At 33.9% G+C, this 21679-nt stretch overlaps 1 protein-coding gene across 1 annotated transcript in view; it reads left to right on the top strand.

Annotated features, from left to right (window-relative positions):
- Window positions 1-21679, top strand: part of LOC139501636 (uncharacterized) — a 108756-nt gene that overhangs the window by 25887 nt on the left and 61190 nt on the right. The window contains exon 10 of the mRNA XM_071290763.1: window positions 11165-11779. Coding sequence (XP_071146864.1) covers window positions 11165-11779 — 615 coding nt within the window. The remainder of the gene's footprint in view (window positions 1-11164; window positions 11780-21679) is intronic.

Genomic DNA, 21679 nt, shown 5'->3' with positions numbered 1-21679 from the left:
AAAATTGGTATCCAACGAATAATAATGAATCCACAGTATATAAGATCACACTATTACTAATTCAATCCCAATTTTATATTCTTGGACGTGTCTATAAATAGTTCCAATCTCTATTTTATTTTTAGAAAATTATCGGTGATGATATAAACATGATAAACGCCACAAAAATGCGATACTGTTTGTGACATTGGTCCCCATTTATGTGACGTGTTGTGAATATTTTGTTTGTAGTGTCCTGATGTGCTGACTTATATTCATGTGAGTTGTCCGTTGTTATTTTGTGCTTTTTATCAAATTGACGACTATATTTGTTGCTTACGTGTGTTTATTTTAAGAAAAAATCTTTTGAATATTTTGAAATGTTATAATTCATGTTTAGTAAATCAGCTAGTATCAATCCTTTTGAGTTTTACATTTTATACAGGGGATGTGTAAAAATAAGGGATGGTAACGAGTACCCAGGTATTCGAGTACTTGCTCGGAAGACCGAGTACTTGAGTACAAATTTAGTACTCTGATACTCTTTGCCAGCATGAATCTTGAGATATGTCTCATTACTTTTTGCCTCACATTAGTTCTCTTTGAAATATCATTTTTTTGGAAGATATTATGGACAGATTTGTGCAAATCATGAAACAAGCATAAACTTTAGTATATCAGTCGGACAGCTGACCCCGGTTTGACCCCATTTCTTAAAGCAACAATGGACGTCATGTGATTACCATATACGGGCATTTTTTTACCAAAAAGGTGAAGCCCGTTTTTTTAAATTTGTAGTTGTTGGCATGAATTAAAACTAATTTGCTTTTAAGCGAACATTCTTGAGTATATAAGGAATATATTCATCAACTCAATTAGGGATTTCAATCATTTTTTTCTCTCAAAATATGTCTTCAAAGTGTAGGTGTTGACCCAAAAGATCAGTCAAAAGAAATTAAAATCGTATTTTCTGTCTTAACTTCTCGGGAAACTATGCTGAATTAAAATATGTTCTGTAATATAACTTGGACTATGCTATGTCAAATTTGTGCCAGTTGATATGCAAATGTGCCACTTCGATTTGTCGATATTTCGGACGAAGCGGGACCGATAGTAATTTACAAGTCACGTCCCTTTGTTTGACACTCTCATGAACAAACTATTATTGAATTAAGCACCATATGCTGTTATTTACATGTGGATTTATTAAAATAATTTTACTTATATTTTGATACTAAAGACATGTGTAAAAAAATTGAGAAACACATTTGAACACTTTTCAGAACTCAGTCTCTGTGAAATTAGTCCCACTGTATGACTATGTGCCATATAAATTCATAATATTATTATTCAAAGAATTAATTTATATTTTGGTAAGTATTTTTAATGCTGCAACCAAATTATTTTAAATTTCTACTTCATTAATACAAGGAGGTAGCCAATATATTCATGATTACTGGATCAAGACAGGATTGAATTGATCAAAAACAGGAATTCCTTTTTATTACAGTAACTGATACCTGGTCTTACCTTAAAAATTTCATTTAAACTTAAAAGAGATTATAACAAAAGTATTCGAATGTAAATTTTTCATTATTTGAAATAAAAGGAAATTAATGTGCAATCCTTGTATGAACAAACTAAATATATATATAACAATAAATTTTGTCTCATTAATTCCATGCAAGTTCTAATGAATGGACTCACATTTTGAAAAAAAAAACACTCAACCAATAGATAAATGGTTCTAATCATGAAATTGAAAATAAATATGAACAAAAAGACTCGGTCTTATACTTTTCTTCTTCTATTTCAAAAAAAAGTAATAACTATGCATTTTAAAATTTATATAAAAAGTATGTCAAAGCAGTTTCTGACTGCTAAGTCAACAATTAGATCATAAGTCATGAATAAGTCACACTTCATGTCAGTATGAACATACTATCAATGCAAGTCTGAAAGAGATTGTTTTAATTTCAAATTTAGGACAGGGTTTTTTTTATTTTATTTTTGCAGGATTGATCAGGATTCCTTCATCACAAAAAATATAGTATCATAAACAATGAATGAGTTTTGTGTTAGTCATCTAGACTAAAGCAGTTAAGGTTGTGCACAGACAGTAGAATCTATAATATTTCCGTACCTTGTTTTAGTTAAGTCAAACATTTTATTGACTTAAAGAGAATAATTAATCCAGTCAAATATTCACAGCTGAACTCGCCATTACTTTTTCCAACAAACACACTAAATGTGTGAACATTTTGTTCAGATGCAAGGTGACATCGACGTGTAAGACCAAAACAACTACAATGTTAAAAAATGTCTTCTTTTGGAAATTAGTTCAAACGGGGTTTCCTAAGGAGTGATAGAACGTTATCCTTGATTTTTTTTTAAACTTTGAGATACGTATTATTATTTTTTGGTTTAGTATTATGTATACAATTTTTGTTAATCTGGGGGAAAAAGAAGAAAAAATAACAGACAATTTCGCATATTTTATGAACGACGATCAACAGCATTACGTAATTGTTAAAAGAAGACCAATTTGACATTTTTAAGTATTATTTTCTTTTAATAATAAAATCCAGGCTTAAAAAACGAAAGAAATCAGTTTCTGACCCAAATGGCAAGTAAGAAACAGAAAAATAGAAAAACTTCCAAATTGAAGCCAAATTTTTTTCCCGCAAAATTGGCGCAATTTCAGAAGTGCGGGTTTTAATATCAGTCCCATTGTTGTCTTAAGAAAGTAGCAACAACGGTCGTTCCTAAGAGCTTGCTTTCCGACTGTATGGGTGGACTAAATGATAATTAAAAAAATTCAGCATCTGGCCATATTTTTTTTTTTTTAGTTTTCAAGATGGCCACCGCTGATTTTCCAAATGACGTCATATCCAATTGGTTACATTTTGTAAATCTTTTAAAAAACTGTGTAAAAATTAAATTTATGTTTGTTGTACAGTTCCTATAGTACAAAAAACAATACCTAAATGAAGAAAAAAGTGACTTCCGGTCCCAAAATGTCGGCGGTAAAACGTGGAAAATGTCAATTCTATTATTTCTATCAACTTTACAAAAATATCACTGACTTTGCTCAGTTAAAATACATATATAGTTTGTTTAGAGAGACAGGTTGCTAATCTCATAATTATCTGACAGCTACAATTCCATAAACATGTACACAGAAGGCCATGACGGCAAGATTTGCAGTTACCAACACAGCTGAATTTCTTGCATTCGCATTTAAAAAAAAATAATGACACGAGGATCAGCGGACACCAAAGAAGTCCATTTGTGTTTCCAATTGTCATTGTTTTTTTTTCCTTAAACCCAACGCATGTGTTCACTTGGTATATGAACCTGTCGAATGCATAAATCGGAACGAGCCCAAACATGTCCACCTTGATATGGTTCTCTTTCGATGTACTCCATAACATTAAAATCGTTTGCAAGGAAGCAGCGACCTTATGATGCTATTCCGCCTACCGCAGTTAATGAGAATGATTTTGATTATAATCGTGCGTCAGCAAACGGTGATGTTTCCGTACATGATGCAAACAAATACTTCTAGGATTTCCACGTCTGTATCTTCATACAAAATCGGGCATAAACGTCCGTTTCATCTGAGAATACTTCCAATGTCTGCAAAGCTGACCTTTTCACTTTCCGATGAAATGCCGACACATTGTCATACACACTTAATGCATGGAAGAAAGTAAAAGCTGCTACACGAGGACCAAGCGCATTTGATATGACATGTAGGGGAAGCCATCGATAGTGTCTTTATTCCTTTAAAAACATATCCACCATTTGTCAAAACCTAACCTTGCGAGTACTGCAATTCTTAATTACTACTACATCTATTTCAGTACTCCTTTTTACAACCATTTTTATTAGCATGCTTATCATGGACAATCATTCGTGTATCTGCTTTTTCATGGTTACAAGGGTATAGCTGGGAAGTATCCGTATTGAAATTGTAAAGAATGTTTTCACCTTGAGTAGCATAAGTATTTTTATTAGTTTCTAAAGAAGCAAATCTGTCGGCAAGAAACTTGAACAATTCCATTTTTGTTGTCATCTTCACAGAGAAAACTACTCCAAACCCTTGGCGTTCTACCAGAACCAACATCTTTCCGTCTAGCACCAGTACTTTGCCTTTTGTTTTCGTTCAAGCCACTAAGTAATCATATTAGTAAACATCAATTCAATGTCTACTCTTGGATACTTATCAAAGGAAGAAATTATGTAAGGCAGTATGATATCATTTGCATAATCATCAAATATGTTTGCCCCAAGTGGTGGCAACAAATTAACCATTGCTGCCTCACCAACGATAAATGCGTCAGAATTTGGATCAAATGATTGCAAATCCCAGGATGTTTCAAGTATACCCATTTGCTCCTATTAAATACCACAATCCTGACAGAAAAACGGAGGAGCAGTTTGGTTTTGATGGTTGAAGAAGAAATGAAAAGTCTAGAAAAGAGATCGCAATCAGTGTTCGGTTTCTCTAGCTTTGTTTTTTTTTAGATTTATTTTACGGCTTTTATATGGAAACGTTCTTTTTCATCTGGTTAAAAAAAACATATTCTCTTTTGCTTCGCATTTGCTTTAAAAGATCGTATTGTTTGAACCAAATATATTTTACCTACTTCTGAATCAACAATTCCTTAAGAGTAAATTTTGCACAAATCTGACGGCTCTTTCAGACTCGTTTAGCACTTTAGAAAGACTTTTAAGTTTTGCGAAGAAATCCTTTATGACGTCGTTCATCTGTTGTAGAATGACTAAAACCACTTAATCTTTCAAATTCATCTACCAGTCTACCGATTTCACGTATGGTACTAACATCGCCGTTCACGACTTATTTTTCTGTGTTTGTGTCTGATCAATTGTATTATAGGAAATCAACTTGCTGGTCTTATTGTACAGTTAAAATGACCATTTGCAAATTTCATTCCCACCTGTGGGTGATATTCGTGAAGGGAAGCCATCAAGCATTATTTACACGATCAAGACCAAGATTGGTATCATGCTTGATATGGACAGTTTTAAAGTACGATATATGACAGGTGAAATGAGCGTTCTACCGAAGGCACTCGAAGTTCTTAATTCATAATTCAACGCCAGAAGTTAAAGTGTGGTCGATATGACTCTCTTTCCTTAAACCCGTTGATCACTTAATTGGATTCACAGAGTCATGAACTATATATTCTGTGTTTACGCTTTCATAAGGGCTGGAATTATCAATTCAAGCAAAACACATGTAGTTATCTGATCCGCGTGTCTATTCCAAATTACATTTGAAAATACACGAAAAGCATCTGCCATTCTAGGTGTTGCAATATCGGCTTCAGTGAGGGCACATGTCCATCCACTATCACGCAATGTATCACACAGAATTTTAAAACAAGCCATTTTAATGTACAATCCACCAAACATGACGAAACTCTTAAGTTGTCCGTACAAATCTGGACATTCTAACTGAAATTGCTTTGCCAATACAAAAGGGTTTATCTGCAGCTATAATTGATGTTAGAAAGTTAACCACTATTTTCACCTTATCCGTCAAATGCTTAATGACGACAAATATGTTTTTAAGAAATTCAAATCCTCATCTGATAGCTGAACTACGATCTCCATCAGTGTGCCCTTGTAGTGCGTGTAATTCGTTCTTTGTTTATAAATAGTTTGCGCATGCACGAAATACGCATGTGTATCATAACCTTAAAAAATGTTATCAAACAAATTCATAACATCATTAAAAATTCAAAGCTCTAAGCATGTGATAGATAGTTCAAATGCTTGTGTGTGAATTTTGTAACATTTTCACGCATGCGCAAACCCAGAGCATGTCAAATATTTATTTCTAGTATATACCTCACAAGTAATGAAGCTATACACCAAACCTGATAATATTCTTTACTCAAAGAAGGTCAAAGAAAACGTTTTCCAGAAAAAGAAGTATTTCAATCTGGAAAAAACAGCCATTTTGGAAAAGATGGTGGCCATCTTGAAAAAATTAAATGTTCTTATGGCTAGCAGTTTTTTCCTAAAAAGTATATAATAATGATGCTACTGTACGTGCTAATTTTCATGCTTGTATCATCATTTACACAATTCCATTGATTTTGATTGCTAATATCTTCCACTATTTGTATTACTAAGAAAATAATATTTTTTCACAACATAAATACGTCTAATCTGAGACCTCTGTGTGTTATATCTAAGGCTTAGGTTTATCTATAAAGATACAAGAAAGATACCAGAGGGACAGTCAAACTTATAGATTGAAATGAAACTAACAACGTTATGGCTAAAAATAAAAAAAGACAAACAGACAAATAAAATACAGAAGACACAACATAGGAAACTAAAGACATCATTTACCAAGGACGAAATTTTACAAAATCATAAATCTGTCCGTCCTTCTTTTGGTATCAACATCAAAGAAAACGAAGAAAACTTGTCCTCATTATACTGAATACCTAAACTACACAAAACTCCATATAAAGAACGATACATAGCTGGTTCTTCAAAATGTTCGACTAAACATCTTTCTAAAGTACTTACTACTATTCTTTCTACAGTTAAAGATGGGCTTCAAAAATATTGTGAGGAGATATATTCTACCAGTGGTGTTAACCAGATGTGGATTCTCGAAAATTCCAAAAACCTACTGCTTAAACTTCGATCACAATCTTTGCAATTTTGCAGCAACATAAAAACTTTTGATTTTTCTACGCTATATACTACTATTCCCCATGCTCAGTTGAAAGATCGACTTCACCATCTCATAAAACAGAGCTTTTTCTATAAAAATGGGAATCGTAGATACAAATTTCTTGTTTTGGATTACAATAATTCATATTTTGTGAAGAATCATTCTGAATCTTCCAGAAAATATACTGAAGATGATATTATCAAAATGCTGGACTTTTTGATCGACAATATATTTGTTGAGTTTGGAGGATTTATATTTCAACAGACAATCGGTATTCCAATGTGTACTAATTGTGCACCCCTGCTGGCTGATTTGTTTTTGTACTCGTATGAAGCAGAGTTCATTCAAAACCTTCTAAAAGACAAAAAGAAAAAGCACCTTGCGAAATTCTTTAATTTTACTTTCCGATATATTGATGATGTTCTATCATTGAATAACCCATACTTCAGCCAATACTTACATCTCATATATCCCAGTGAACTTGAAATTAAGGATACTACTGATACTAGAAGGAATGCTTCATACCTTGATCTTTTCCTCAATATTGACGTAGATGGACGACTTCACATGAAAATCTATGACAAACGGGACGATTTCAACTTCCCAATAATCAATTTCCCATTTCTCAGCAGTAACATACCATCTGCACCTTCGTATGGTGTTTACATATCACAATTGATACGTTATTCACGTGCTTGTTCACACTATACGGACTTCATATACAGGAGTGTGCTACTTACGCAGAAACTTCTCCAACAAAGTTATGAGGAGGACAGATTAAAATTGACACTCCGTAAATTTTATGGACACCATCACGATTTGGTGGCTCCATACGATGTGTGTTTAACCAAACTAGCTAAGGACATTTTTACCACATGGTAGATTGTGGTTTGTCATTATGTCGTCTAAGCTTTTAATTACCAAACGTGACTTATTCCCGATTGTGACTGTTTTGATGATTGTGAATTCGCATTACTATAAGACGTGTTACGGTACTTGTCTATCCCATACTCATGTATTTAGTTGAAATGTTAAATGTTATATTTGTAATTCTCATCGGATTTTGTCAAATGTGTTGACGTCTTTTCTATTATATTTATGTGTTATGGAAACAAAAATTAATCACCGCCGTCATTTATTAGATTTAATTTTGGTCAACATAATCTGTACGATAATTTAAGTTTAAAGTTGGATTCATAACAAACTGCACATATACATATTATAGTTAATTGCTATTAATAAGTATTGCAATATGCACTGTGTTTGAATGCAATATCAGTATTTAGTTCTATTTTAATCTTTAATCAATCCTAATTCTATCTTACTTTTGAGATGTAGTTTTTCATATGTGACGTAATTTTTCTGCAGTTTCAGAAATTTCATATGTTCCAATTTTTAATGCCTTTTCACCATCGTATGTGACGTAATTTTTAATGCATTTTCACCGTCGTATGTGACGTAATTTTCATAATTTACTGCGTTGAGGCCTGGACTGAGTCGGGTGTGTCTATTCTGTGTTGGTCATTCATTATGTATTCGTGTTTGTTTTATGTAATGAGTTAATACTTCAGTTTCATTATGCATATCTGTTATATTCATTTGATAACATTTACTGTTTGCAATAGCATTAATTGTTCTAAATAATCAGGATGTTCTTATCCCAAGCATACAAACTTAGCCGTATTTGACACAACCTTTTTCAACTTTTGATCTTCAGTGCTGTACAACTTTGTACTTTTTTCGCTTTCGATCTGTTATATCTGGGCGTCACTGGTGAGTCTTGTGTGGACGAGGCGCGTTTTTGGCGTATTAAATTTTAAACCTGATGCTTTTTGTTATTCATTAATCATGTGTTTCATTGTCTAATACGTTTTCCTATTTATTTGTATTGTAGTCCTATAATATTATGTTGTCATTTCTATGTTATATTTAACATTGCCATTAAAGTGCGAGGTTTGGCATGCCACAAAACCAGGTTCAACCCACTATTTTTTTCTTTTAAAAATGTCCTGTACCAAGTCAGGAATATGGCCATTGTTATATTATAGTTCGTTTCTGTGTGTGTTACAATTTAACGTTGCGTCGTTTGTTTTCTCTTATTTTTGAGTGTAAATTGACATTGCGATTAGACGTGTCACGGTACTTGTCTATCTTAAATTCATGTATTTGGTTTTGATGTTATATTTGTTATTCTCGTTGGATTTTGTCTGATGCTTGGTCCGTTTCTGTGTGTGTTAGTTACATTGTAGTGTTGTGTCGTTGTTCTCCTCTTATATGTAAGCGTTTCCGTCAGTTTTAGTTTATTATCCCGATTTTGTTTTTTGTCCATGGATTTATGAGTTTGAACAGCGGTATACTACTGTTGCCTTTATTAAGCAACACAAACCTCACCACAGACGCGTGGGGTTGGGCGTGTGATCTCAGGTGCTGCAGAAAAGTAACCATATTCTGCTCTTCATGTGGTACCGGTCGTGTTGCTTATGTTATTACAAATCCGGTTAATTGTCTGATTCGGCAGGTCACTTTCGTGAAAAGGGAAAAGTTTTGTAGTTGCGACATAATAAACCTATCCGATATCATCTGTGAAACGGTTATTCCATAACGGTCAACTAACTCGTGACATTTTGTGGGTCAAATATTATTTTTGAACAATAACACAATCAATTGTGGTAAACCCTACGTAACTGATTAGTTACATTTGTAACGGTTTATAGTAGACGGATAAACTCGTTCATGAATTCATTTACTCACAACCCATTAAATTACTTGTTTTGTTCATCAAGACTAATGTGAAATCGTGATTGGTATCGAATCTACATTTAATGTAATAAATGTTTATCTGAAACTTTGTTATTATTAAATTGATACTTAATATCGATTTGTATCACAGGTAAAATGGCGTTCGATATTTTGTTGACAAATTATGAGACAAGCCGTAATATTATTAGTTACATACTATGCTAGTGACCTAATACGGTATATATGGGGTCATTAAATTCCATATGGGGTGAGAGCGAAGCCCGTATTAGGTCACTAGCACACTATATAACGAATTTATCTTACCGACTATCTTAACGTGTAAAATTTAGACTAGTGTCCAATCAAAATGAGCAAGTCTTCAATACTGTTAGCATTATAAGAAACTACTTCCATGGATCCAACAAAAACAGATACCAACAATAACAACTTGTTAGGTATAAATTGCGTTTTTTGAATTCATGTCAATCTGAATCATCACTTTCTTCGTCTGTTGAAACCTTTACAATTTTTTCTCAGTACCGTTTTGTTTATATAAAGGGACGTAAAACGACTACTAGCCCTGTATGAAATAAGCCCCGCCTCCCTACTACCTTATAAGGAATATAAAGGGACGTAACGCCACTACTAACTTTATTCTCACATTGATGATTTAATTGGCATATTACTAATTTGTCATGACCACGCAACCAATAATTGCTATTATGATAAGTTATTTTATAGACACGGTGGTCCGTTCTTCATTTTTCTATTGACACAAAAAAAAACTAGGGGGGATACAAACACACAAGGATCAAGTTACATTGTTTAGTCATACAGCTTGAGTTCTGCAACAATACGTATGTCTTTCGTTAAGATGGCAAGCGATCATATCATAAATAGGTGTTAATGGAAGGAAATAACTAAAATACCACATCAAAACAAAAATTAAAACTTTTCACAAGATTACTCGAGTACTCGCAAGTATCATGCCCGAGTACTCTAGTATTAAATATCAGACCCCTAGTAAATAGACTGAATAAAGGAATAACAAATGAAGATATTTATTGAAGTTATCATCCGAATCAAGATTTCTGTAATCAATAAACGTGTTCCTGGGAAAACAAATCATCCGGCACAAATGATGCAAAATGCTGGAAAACAAATGATTTAAATCATTGCAGCATTCAAACCTAGATTGACCTACAGATAACAACCCAAATCGACTTAAGTCATTTGATTCAATATGTAACATTGCTAACAAAATACTGGGCACAAGTTACGCCTATACTGTTTTATATTGTACCAAACGTTGGGCAATGTTATTTTGTAACATTTTGAGATTGGTATGCCTCGTGAATGATTCAAATATTAGTAGGCATTATTGTGACAGCCCTAATAATCGTCATTGACATGATTGAGGGATTAAAAATTGAAAAATTTGCGACAGTATAACATTAGCAGATTTTGTGACAAATCATAACACAAAATATTCCACAGGTTCAAGGCAGTTTTAATAAATTTGACCAACATTTTTAAATAGTTTGTTAGTTCAGTAACTTTGTGTAAAACTATCAATTCGCGCTTGTTTTAATATTTGGAGTGCAGCGTAAACAATTCATATCTATTTATGTTCATCACACAATCTATTAAAAACACAAAAAACCTTTTAAATAATCCATAAGTATGTTACATATTATATATTGTCAAAAAAACGTATTACAGTTGAAACAGAGAGGAATAAAATAATGAGAAGGATACAAGAGGCTGTTCGTAATGAACCAAAGCAAAGCGAACCAGTTTCTGATCAAGTAATTCCATGTGGAGGAGAAAACAACAAAACAGAAGCAATTACTTCAAATGAATCGTTGCCTAAATTTGGAAGAAAACAAGAAAATGAATCTCCTACTAAAGATAAACTAAGTATAGCTTTACCAATTTCAAATACAGTGGAACACTCATTGACAGGTGAAATCAAAGTGAACATAGGAGACAATGTTACCATCGTTGAAGAAAAGTCTGAAATTGACATAACATACGAAAATGATAGTGTTCTGTCAAGAGATATAAAAAGAGCCGAATATTTGGTAAAGACTGACGATATGAAGAAAAAGATTACCGAACAAATGGATAAAATTCTTTTAGAAATCCAAAAAGATCAAGACAAAATGACATCTGAGAGTTTAGTAGAATGTGGTATCTGGGATTTTGCAGGTCAGAAAGACTATTATGCCACACATCAAACGTTTTTAAATCCACATGCTATCTATCTTCTTGTTACAAATATATTGGATGACTTAACTACTATAGAAAATGAGACAGACTTTGATTCAATTGAAGGTAAGTTTTGGCAATCTTCTTTAATAACAGAACAAACAAGATCCCAATTATAAAAATTGGCTCAGCATATATGTTGAGTTAAAAGGATGTCAACCTATTAAAATGCACATACAAACACAACAAATATATTTTTGATAAAAGATTTCTTTTGAAGCATGTTGATTTACAAAAAAAATGAACTAATCAAAAACAATATTCAAATATTTTAAAATGAATAAAGCAGAACATTTCTGCATTAGATATTACTAGAACACACCCGCGAAATCGCGGGCATATACAGCTTGTATACTGTTGTGGGATAAATTTTTATAAAAGATATTATGTCCTGAGAATTTCATAAAAGGTATCAAAAGCCCTCTCCCTTTTTTCAAAGTGCGTAATTAGTCGTTTCCTTTATGTTAAAGTCAATTATTTTCGTGTTTCTGCATGGCCTCAGACCACATTATTATTCCCCTTTGCTACAATGCATTTTTTTTAAAAAGTCAAAATTAAATTAAAAAAAAAAATCACCGCTCCAAACTGCCTATAGACCATTATTATTAAGTCTTTCCACTTTTCTGTGGAAAGACTTATTGTTTTTCTTCTGATTATTAAGTCTTTCCACTTTTCTGTGGAAAGACTTATTGTATTTGTTCTGATTATTATTATTATTATTTTTTTTTTTCCGCCAACTTTTGTTCTTGCGATAAATGTTTGTTTCGCAATATGTCGCTTAGATATTTCTCATATTGTATCGTATAGTTTATGCGCTTTTAAATTTCACCCTGCTAAGACGAACAATTTTCTCTGTAAGAGTTATCTCCCTATTCACTGTTTATCATGTGTGTGCATCTCCTTCGTAACAAAAAAAGATAGCGACAAAATTCTTTTTACAAATTGTTCGTTACATCCTCAGAAAATTTTGGCTAATTTGGATCGAAGCGATTCGATGAAATTTTATAGGAGTTATCTATCTTTACGGAATAAATTTGTCGGTATGTTTTTTTAACTCATAAACCGTTAACCGTATAACCCTGGAATGTTTTTATTTGAGTCCCCTGATTCCTAACTTAGAAAATTAGGTCAAGGTCAAAGGTCAAGGTCATATTTTAGATTTTCATATGTCTTTGATTTCCCTATAATTCTTGAATGGTTATAGATACAGAAAATTTAAGCAGTGAAAAATGTTAAGTACTTCAAGGGGCAACTTTTTTATATTATGACTATATTGATTTTACCATCATGTAAGGGACATAACTCCCATCGATGGTTTTTAAAAAGCCATATTTAGGCAAAACTCTTAAACAAAGGTCCTTGACCCATAGGGTCTTTTGCAATGACCTTGTGGAGCAATGACCTTGACGAAGGTCACAAGGTCAAAGGTCAAGGTCATCAAATTATGTGGTTTTGGCACTATTTAAACAGTTTTATGTGTGTTTGAATTTCAACCAACCAACCAACCAACCAACCAACCAACCAACCAACCAACCAACCAACCAACCAACCAACCAACCAATCAATCAATCAATGTTTCCGTTTCATGTGTTTGATACGGGATTCAAGGTCTCTTTTTTTTCGCTTGTTTTAATTGAGCCTATCAAACGTGTTTAACCAACATGTTTAACAAATATGTTTAACTAACGTGTTTAACCAACAACCAACCAACCAACCAACCAACCAACCAACCAATCAATCAATCAATCAATCAATGCATGTTTCCGTTTCATGAGTTAAATACGGGATCCAAGATGTTTTTTTTTCGCTCGTTTAAATTGAGCCTATCTAACGTGTTTAACCAGCCAACGTGTTTAACCAACGTGTTTAACCAACATGTTTAACCAACCAACCAACCAACCAACCAACCAACCACCCAACCAATCAATCAATCAATCAATCAATGCATGTTTCCGTTTCATGTGTTAAATACGGGATCCAAGATGGTTTTTTTCGCTCGTTTAAATTGAGCCTATCTAACGTGTTAAACAGCAAACGTGTTTAACCAACGTGTTTAACCAACGTGTTTAACCAACTTACCAACCAACCAACCAACCAACCAACCAATCAATCAATCAATGCATGTTTGCGTTTCATGTGTTAAATACGGGATCCAAGATGGTTTTTTTCGCTTGTTTAAATTGAGCCTATCTAACGTGTTTAACCAGCCAACGTGTTTAACCAACGTGTTTAACCAACATGTTTAACCAACCAACCAACCAATCAATCAATCAATCAATGCATGTTTCCGTTTCATGTGTTAAATACGGGATCCAAGATGTTGTTTTTTTTCGCTTGTTTAAATTGAGCCTATCCAACGTGTTTAACCAGCCAACGTGTTTAACCATTATGTTTAACCAAGGTGTTTAACCAATATGTTTAAACAAGGTGTTTAACCAATATATTTAACCAACATGTTTAACCAACGTGTTTAACCAACCAACCAATCAATCAATCAATCAATGCATGTTTCCGTTTCATGTGTTAAATACGGGATCCAATTTTGAGCCTATCCAATGTGTTTAACCAACGTGTTTAACCAACGTGTTTAACCAACCAACCAAACAACCAATCAATCAATCAATGCATGTTTCCGTTTCATGTGTTAAAAACGGGATCCGAGATGGTTTTTTTTTTCGTTTGTTAAAATTGAGCCTATCAAACGTGTTTAACCAGCCAACGTGTTTAAACTACGTGTTTAACCGACATGTTTAACCAACGTGTTTAACCAACCAACCAACCAACCAACCAACCAATAAATAAATCAATGCATGTTTCCGTTTCATGTGTTAAATACGGGATCCAAGATGGTTTTTTTTCGCTTGTTTAAATTGAGCCTATCAAACGTGTTTAACCAGCCAACGTGTTTAACCAACGTGTTAAACCAACATGTTTAACCAACGTGTTTAACCAACCAACCAACCAACCAACCAACCAATCAATCACTTAATGTATGTTTCCGTGTCATGCGTTTAATACGGGATGCAAGGTCTCTTGAGGTCTTTTTCCCCTTGTTCTAAGTGACCCTATCAAACGTGTTTAATCAACCAACCAACAAACCAACCAACCAACCAACCAATCAATCAACCAACTAATCAATCAATCAATATGCATGACTGTTTATTTATGACAGTTTATTGAAGGAACAAACTCTCAATTATTCAAGAACATTTTTATTTTATTATTGTTCTTACGTCTCTTCTGAAAAAAAAATCCACATATTCTCTGAAACTACAAGTCCAATCGACCTGAAAATTTGCAGTCAGCAGGGCATACATGTACTGAAGGTTCATAAAAAAACTTTTTGCAGATATCTCTCAAGACTTTTCCTAGAAAAAAGAAATGGCAATGCAGTAAAAATCGCTTGCTAGGTCCGTCAATCTCAGTAAAAACCTACAATAAAATGTCCGCTCCGAGATTGAAATACTAATCTGTGTTACAAACAGGTGCTGAAAAATGTACATTATCAGAAAATAATCAATAAATGTGTTTTAAAGTTACACCGGATCGATTAAATCCAAAACATGCACTGCTTGTGAACTGTGATCAAAATGTCAATTTCCTACAATGACAAAAGAAATTACATTGTGTACATTCCATCTCTATACATGTTGTCTGTTTAACGTCCCGACCTAAAGAGAAATAAAAAGACTAAGTTTTTCTTAATATAAACCCGCGTCACGTGATGTCTCCTCAATCTTGCGCGCGCGCTGTATCTAAAATAAAAGAAAAACTTTCCAAACTAAACATGAAACTTCTCCGGTAACTAAATAATATAGACCCTTTACAAAAACAAACAAACAAACAAATACCCCCCCCCCCCCCCCCCGCCCCCTTTTTCCAAATCAATAAATCGAAAAAATCAATTGTCCATTCATCAGAGGGGAAAGACTGCCTAACAATTGTTTTCAAAACAATTGCTTTATATTTATTAAGTCTTTCCACTTTTCTGTGGAAAGACTTATTGTTTTTGTTCTGATTATTATTAAGTCTTTCCACTTTTCTGTGGAAAGACTTATTGTATTTGTTCTGATTATTATTATTATTATTTTTTTTTTTCCGCCAACTTTTGTTCTTGCGATAAATGTTTGTTTCGCAATATGTCGCTTAGATATTTCTCATATTGTATCGTATAGTTTATGCGCTTTTAAATTTCACCCTGCTAAGACGAACAATTTTCTCTGTAAGAGTTATCTCCCTATTCACTGTTTATCATGTGTGTGCATCTCCTTCGTAACAAAAAAAGATAGCGACAAAATTCTTTTTACAAATTGTTCGTTACATCCTCAGAAAATTTTGGCTAATTTGGATCGAAGCGATTCGATGAAATTTTATAGGAGTTATCTATCTTTACGGAATAAATTTGTCGGTATGTTTTTTTAACTCATAAACCGTTAACCGTATAACCCTGGAATGTTTTTATTTGAGTCCCCTGATTCCTAACTTAGAAAATTAGGTCAAGGTCAAAGGTCAAGGTCATATTTTAGATTTTCATATGTCTTTGATTTCCCTATAATTCTTGAATGGTTATAGATACAGAAAATTTAAGCAGTGAAAAATGTTAAGTACTTCAAGGGGCAACTTTTTTACATTATGACTATATTGATTTTACCATCATGTAAGGGACATAACTCCCATCGATGGTTTTTAAAAAGCCATATTTAGGCAAAACTCTTAAACAAAGGTCCTTGACCCATAGGGTCTTTTGCAATGACCTTGTGGAGCAATGACCTTGACGAAGGTCACAAGGTCAAAGGTCAAGGTCATCAAATTATGTGGTTTTGGCACTATTTAAACAGTTTTATGTGTGTTTGAATTTCAACCAACCAACCAACCAACCAACCAACCAACCAACCAACCAACCAACCAACCAACCAATCAATCAACCAACCAACCAACCAACCAACCAACCAACCAATCAATCAATCAATGTTTCCGTTTCATGTGTTTGATACGGGATTCAAGGTCTCTTTTTTTTCGCTTGTTTTAATTGAGCCTATCAAACGTGTTTAACCAACATGTTTAACAAATATGTTTAACTAACGTGTTTAACCAACAACCAACCAACCAACCAACCAACCAACCAACCAATCAATCAATCAATCAATCAATGCATGTTTCCGTTTCATGAGTTAAATACGGGATCCAAGATGTTTTTTTTTCGCTCGTTTAAATTGAGCCTATCTAACGTGTTTAACCAGCCAACGTGTTTAACCAACGTGTTTAACCAACATGTTTAACCAACCAACCAACCAACCAACCAACCAACCACCCAACCAATCAATCAATCAATCAATCAATGCATGTTTCCGTTTCATGTGTTAAATACGGGATCCAAGATGGTTTTTTTCGCTCGTTTAAATTGAGCCTATCTAACGTGTTAAACAGCAAACGTGTTTAACCAACGTGTTTAACCAACGTGTTTAACCAACTTACCAACCAACCAACCAACCAACCAACCAATCAATCAATCAATGCATGTTTGCGTTTCATGTGTTAAATACGGGATCCAAGATGGTTTTTTTCGCTTGTTTAAATTGAGCCTATCTAACGTGTTTAACCAGCCAACGTGTTTAACCAACGTGTTTAACCAACATGTTTAACCAACCAACCAACCAATCAATCAATCAATCAATGCATGTTTCCGTTTCATGTGTTAAATACGGGATCCAAGATGTTGTTTTTTTTCGCTTGTTTAAATTGAGCCTATCCAACGTGTTTAACCAGCCAACGTGTTTAACCATTATGTTTAACCAAGGTGTTTAACCAATATGTTTAAACAAGGTGTTTAACCAATATATTTAACCAACATGTTTAACCAACGTGTTTAACCAACCAACCAATCAATCAATCAATCAATGCATGTTTCCGTTTCATGTGTTAAATACGGGATCCAATTTTGAGCCTATCCAATGTGTTTAACCAACGTGTTTAACCAACGTGTTTAACCAACCAACCAAACAACCAATCAATCAATCAATGCATGTTTCCGTTTCATGTGTTAAAAACGGGATCCGAGATGGTTTTTTTTTCGTTTGTTAAAATTGAGCCTATCAAACGTGTTTAACCAGCCAACGTGTTTAAACTACGTGTTTAACCGACATGTTTAACCAACGTGTTTAACCAACCAACCAACCAACCAACCAACCAATAAATAAATCAATGCATGTTTCCGTTTCATGTGTTAAATACGGGATCCAAGATGGTTTTTTTTCGCTTGTTTAAATTGAGCCTATCAAACGTGTTTAACCAGCCAACGTGTTTAACCAACGTGTTAAACCAACATGTTTAACCAACGTGTTTAACCAACCAACCAACCAACCAACCAACCAATCAATCACTTAATGTATGTTTCCGTGTCATGCGTTTAATACGGGATGCAAGGTCTCTTGAGGTCTTTTTCCCCTTGTTCTAAGTGACCCTATCAAACGTGTTTAATCAACCAACCAACAAACCAACCAACCAACCAACCAATCAATCAACCAACTAATCAATCAATCAATATGCATGACTGTTTATTTATGACAGTTTATTGAAGGAACAAACTCTCAATTATTCAAGAACATTTTTATTTTATTATTGTTCTTACGTCTCTTCTGAAAAAAAAATCCACATATTCTCTGAAACTACAAGTCCAATCGACCTGAAAATTTGCAGTCAGCAGGGCATACATGTACTGAAGGTTCATAAAAAAACTTTTTGCAGATATCTCTCAAGACTTTTCCTAGAAAAAAGAAATGGCAATGCAGTAAAAATCGCTTGCTAGGTCCGTCAATCTCAGTAAAAACCTACAATAAAATGTCCGCTCCGAGATTGAAATACTAATCTGTGTTACAAACAGGTGCTGAAAAATGTACATTATCAGAAAATAATCAATAAATGTGTTTTAAAGTTACACCGGATCGATTAAATCCAAAACATGCACTGCTTGTGAACTGTGATCAAAATGTCAATTTCCTACAATGACAAAAGAAATTACATTGTGTACATTCCATCTCTATACATGTTGTCTGTTTAACGTCCCGACCTAAAGAGAAATAAAAAGACTAAGTTTTTCTTAATATAAACCCGCGTCACGTGATGTCTCCTCAATCTTGCGCGCGCGCTGTATCTAAAATAAAAGAAAAACTTTCCAAACTAAACATGAAACTTCTCCGGTAACTAAATAATATAGACCCTTTACAAAAACAAACAAACAAACAAATACCCCCCCCCCCCCCCCCCGCCCCCTTTTTCCAAATCAATAAATCGAAAAAATCAATTGTCCATTCATCAGAGGGGAAAGACTGCCTAACAATTGTTTTCAAAACAATTGCTTTATATTTATTAAGTCTTTCCACTTTTCTGTGGAAAGACTTATTGTTTTTGTTCTGATTATTATTAAGTCTTTCCACTTTTCTGTGGAAAGACTTATTGTATTTGTTCTGATTATTATTATTATTATTTTTTTTTTTCCGCCAACTTTTGTTCTTGCGATAAATGTTTGTTTCGCAATATGTCGCTTAGATATTTCTCATATTGTATCGTATAGTTTATGCGCTTTTAAATTTCACCCTGCTAAGACGAACAATTTTCTCTGTAAGAGTTATCTCCCTATTCACTGTTTATCATGTGTGTGCATCTCCTTCGTAACAAAAAAAGATAGCGACAAAATTCTTTTTACAAATTGTTCGTTACATCCTCAGAAAATTTTGGCTAATTTGGATCGAAGCGATTCGATGAAATTTTATAGGAGTTATCTATCTTTACGGAATAAATTTGTCGGTATGTTTTTTTAACTCATAAACCGTTAACCGTATAACCCTGGAATGTTTTTATTTGAGTCCCCTGATTCCTAACTTAGAAAATTAGGTCAAGGTCAAAGGTCAAGGTCATATTTTAGATTTTCATATGTCTTTGATTTCCCTATAATTCTTGAATGGTTATAGATACAGAAAATTTAAGCAGTGAAAAATGTTAAGTACTTCAAGGGGCAACTTTTTTACATTATGACTATATTGATTTTACCATCATGTAAGGGACATAACTCCCATCGATGGTTTTTAAAAAGCCATATTTAGGCAAAACTCTTAAACAAAGGTCCTTGACCCATAGGGTCTTTTGCAATGACCTTGTGGAGCAATGACCTTGACGAAGGTCACAAGGTCAAAGGTCAAGGTCATCAAATTATGTGGTTTTGGCACTATTTAAACAGTTTTATGTGTGTTTGAATTTCAACCAACCAACCAACCAACCAACCAACCAACCAACCAACCAACCAACCAACCAACCAACCAACCAACCAACCAACCAATCAATCAACCAACCAACCAACCAACCAACCAACCAACCAATCAATCAATCAATGTTTCCGTTTCATGTGTTTGATACGGGATTCAAGGTCTCTTTTTTTTCGCTTGTTTTAATTGAGCCTATCAAACGTGTTTAACCAACATGTTTAACAAATATGTTTAACTAACGTGTTTAACCAACAACCAACCAACCAACCAACCAACCAACCAACCAATCAATCAATCAATCAATCAATGCATGTTTCCGTTTCATGAGTTAAATACGGGATCCAAGATGTTTTTTTTTCGCTCGTTTAAATTGAGCCTATCTAACGTGTTTAACCAGCCAACGTGTTTAACCAACGTGTTTAACCAACATGTTTAACCAACCAACCAACCAACCAACCAACCAACCACCCAACCAATCAATCAATCAATCAATCAATGCATGTTTCCGTTTCATGTGTTAAATACGGGATCCAAGATGGTTTTTTTCGCTCGTTTAAATTGAGCCTATCTAACGTGTTAAACAGCAAACGTGTTTAACCAACGTGTTTAACCAACGTGTTTAACCAACTTACCAACCAACCAACCAACCAACCAACCAATCAATCAATCAATGCATGTTTGCGTTTCATGTGTTAAATACGGGATCCAAGATGGTTTTTTTCGCTTGTTTAAATTGAGCCTATCTAACGTGTTTAACCAGCCAACGTGTTTAACCAACGTGTTTAACCAACATGTTTAACCAACCAACCAACCAATCAATCAATCAATCAATGCATGTTTCCGTTTCATGTGTTAAATACGGGATCCAAGATGTTGTTTTTTTTCGCTTGTTTAAATTGAGCCTATCCAACGTGTTTAACCAGCCAACGTGTTTAACCATTATGTTTAACCAAGGTGTTTAACCAATATGTTTAAACAAGGTGTTTAACCAATATATTTAACCAACATGTTTAACCAACGTGTTTAACCAACCAACCAATCAATCAATCAATCAATGCATGTTTCCGTTTCATGTGTTAAATACGGGATCCAATTTTGAGCCTATCCAATGTGTTTAACCAACGTGTTTAACCAACGTGTTTAACCAACCAACCAAACAACCAATCAATCAATCAATGCATGTTTCCGTTTCATGTGTTAAAAACGGGATCCGAGATGGTTTTTTTTTCGTTTGTTAAAATTGAGCCTATCAAACGTGTTTAACCAGCCAACGTGTTTAAACTACGTGTTTAACCGACATGTTTAACCAACGTGTTTAACCAACCAACCAACCAACCAACCAACCAATAAATAAATCAATGCATGTTTCCGTTTCATGTGTTAAATACGGGATCCAAGATGGTTTTTTTTCGCTTGTTTAAATTGAGCCTATCAAACGTGTTTAACCAGCCAACGTGTTTAACCAACGTGTTAAACCAACATGTTTAACCAACGTGTTTAACCAACCAACCAACCAACCAACCAACCAATCAATCACTTAATGTATGTTTCCGTGTCATGCGTTTAATACGGGATGCAAGGTCTCTTGAGGTCTTTTTCCCCTTGTTCTAAGTGACCCTATCAAACGTGTTTAATCAACCAACCAACAAACCAACCAACCAACCAACCAATCAATCAACCAACTAATCAATCAATCAATATGCATGAC

The sequence above is a fragment of the Mytilus edulis genome, chromosome 13 (genome assembly GCF_963676685.1).
Source record: "Mytilus edulis chromosome 13, xbMytEdul2.2, whole genome shotgun sequence".
NCBI classification, from domain to species: domain Eukaryota; kingdom Metazoa; phylum Mollusca; class Bivalvia; order Mytilida; family Mytilidae; genus Mytilus; species Mytilus edulis.
Note: the sequence above shows the minus strand (reverse complement) of the source record. Positions and strands in the feature narration are given on the sequence as shown.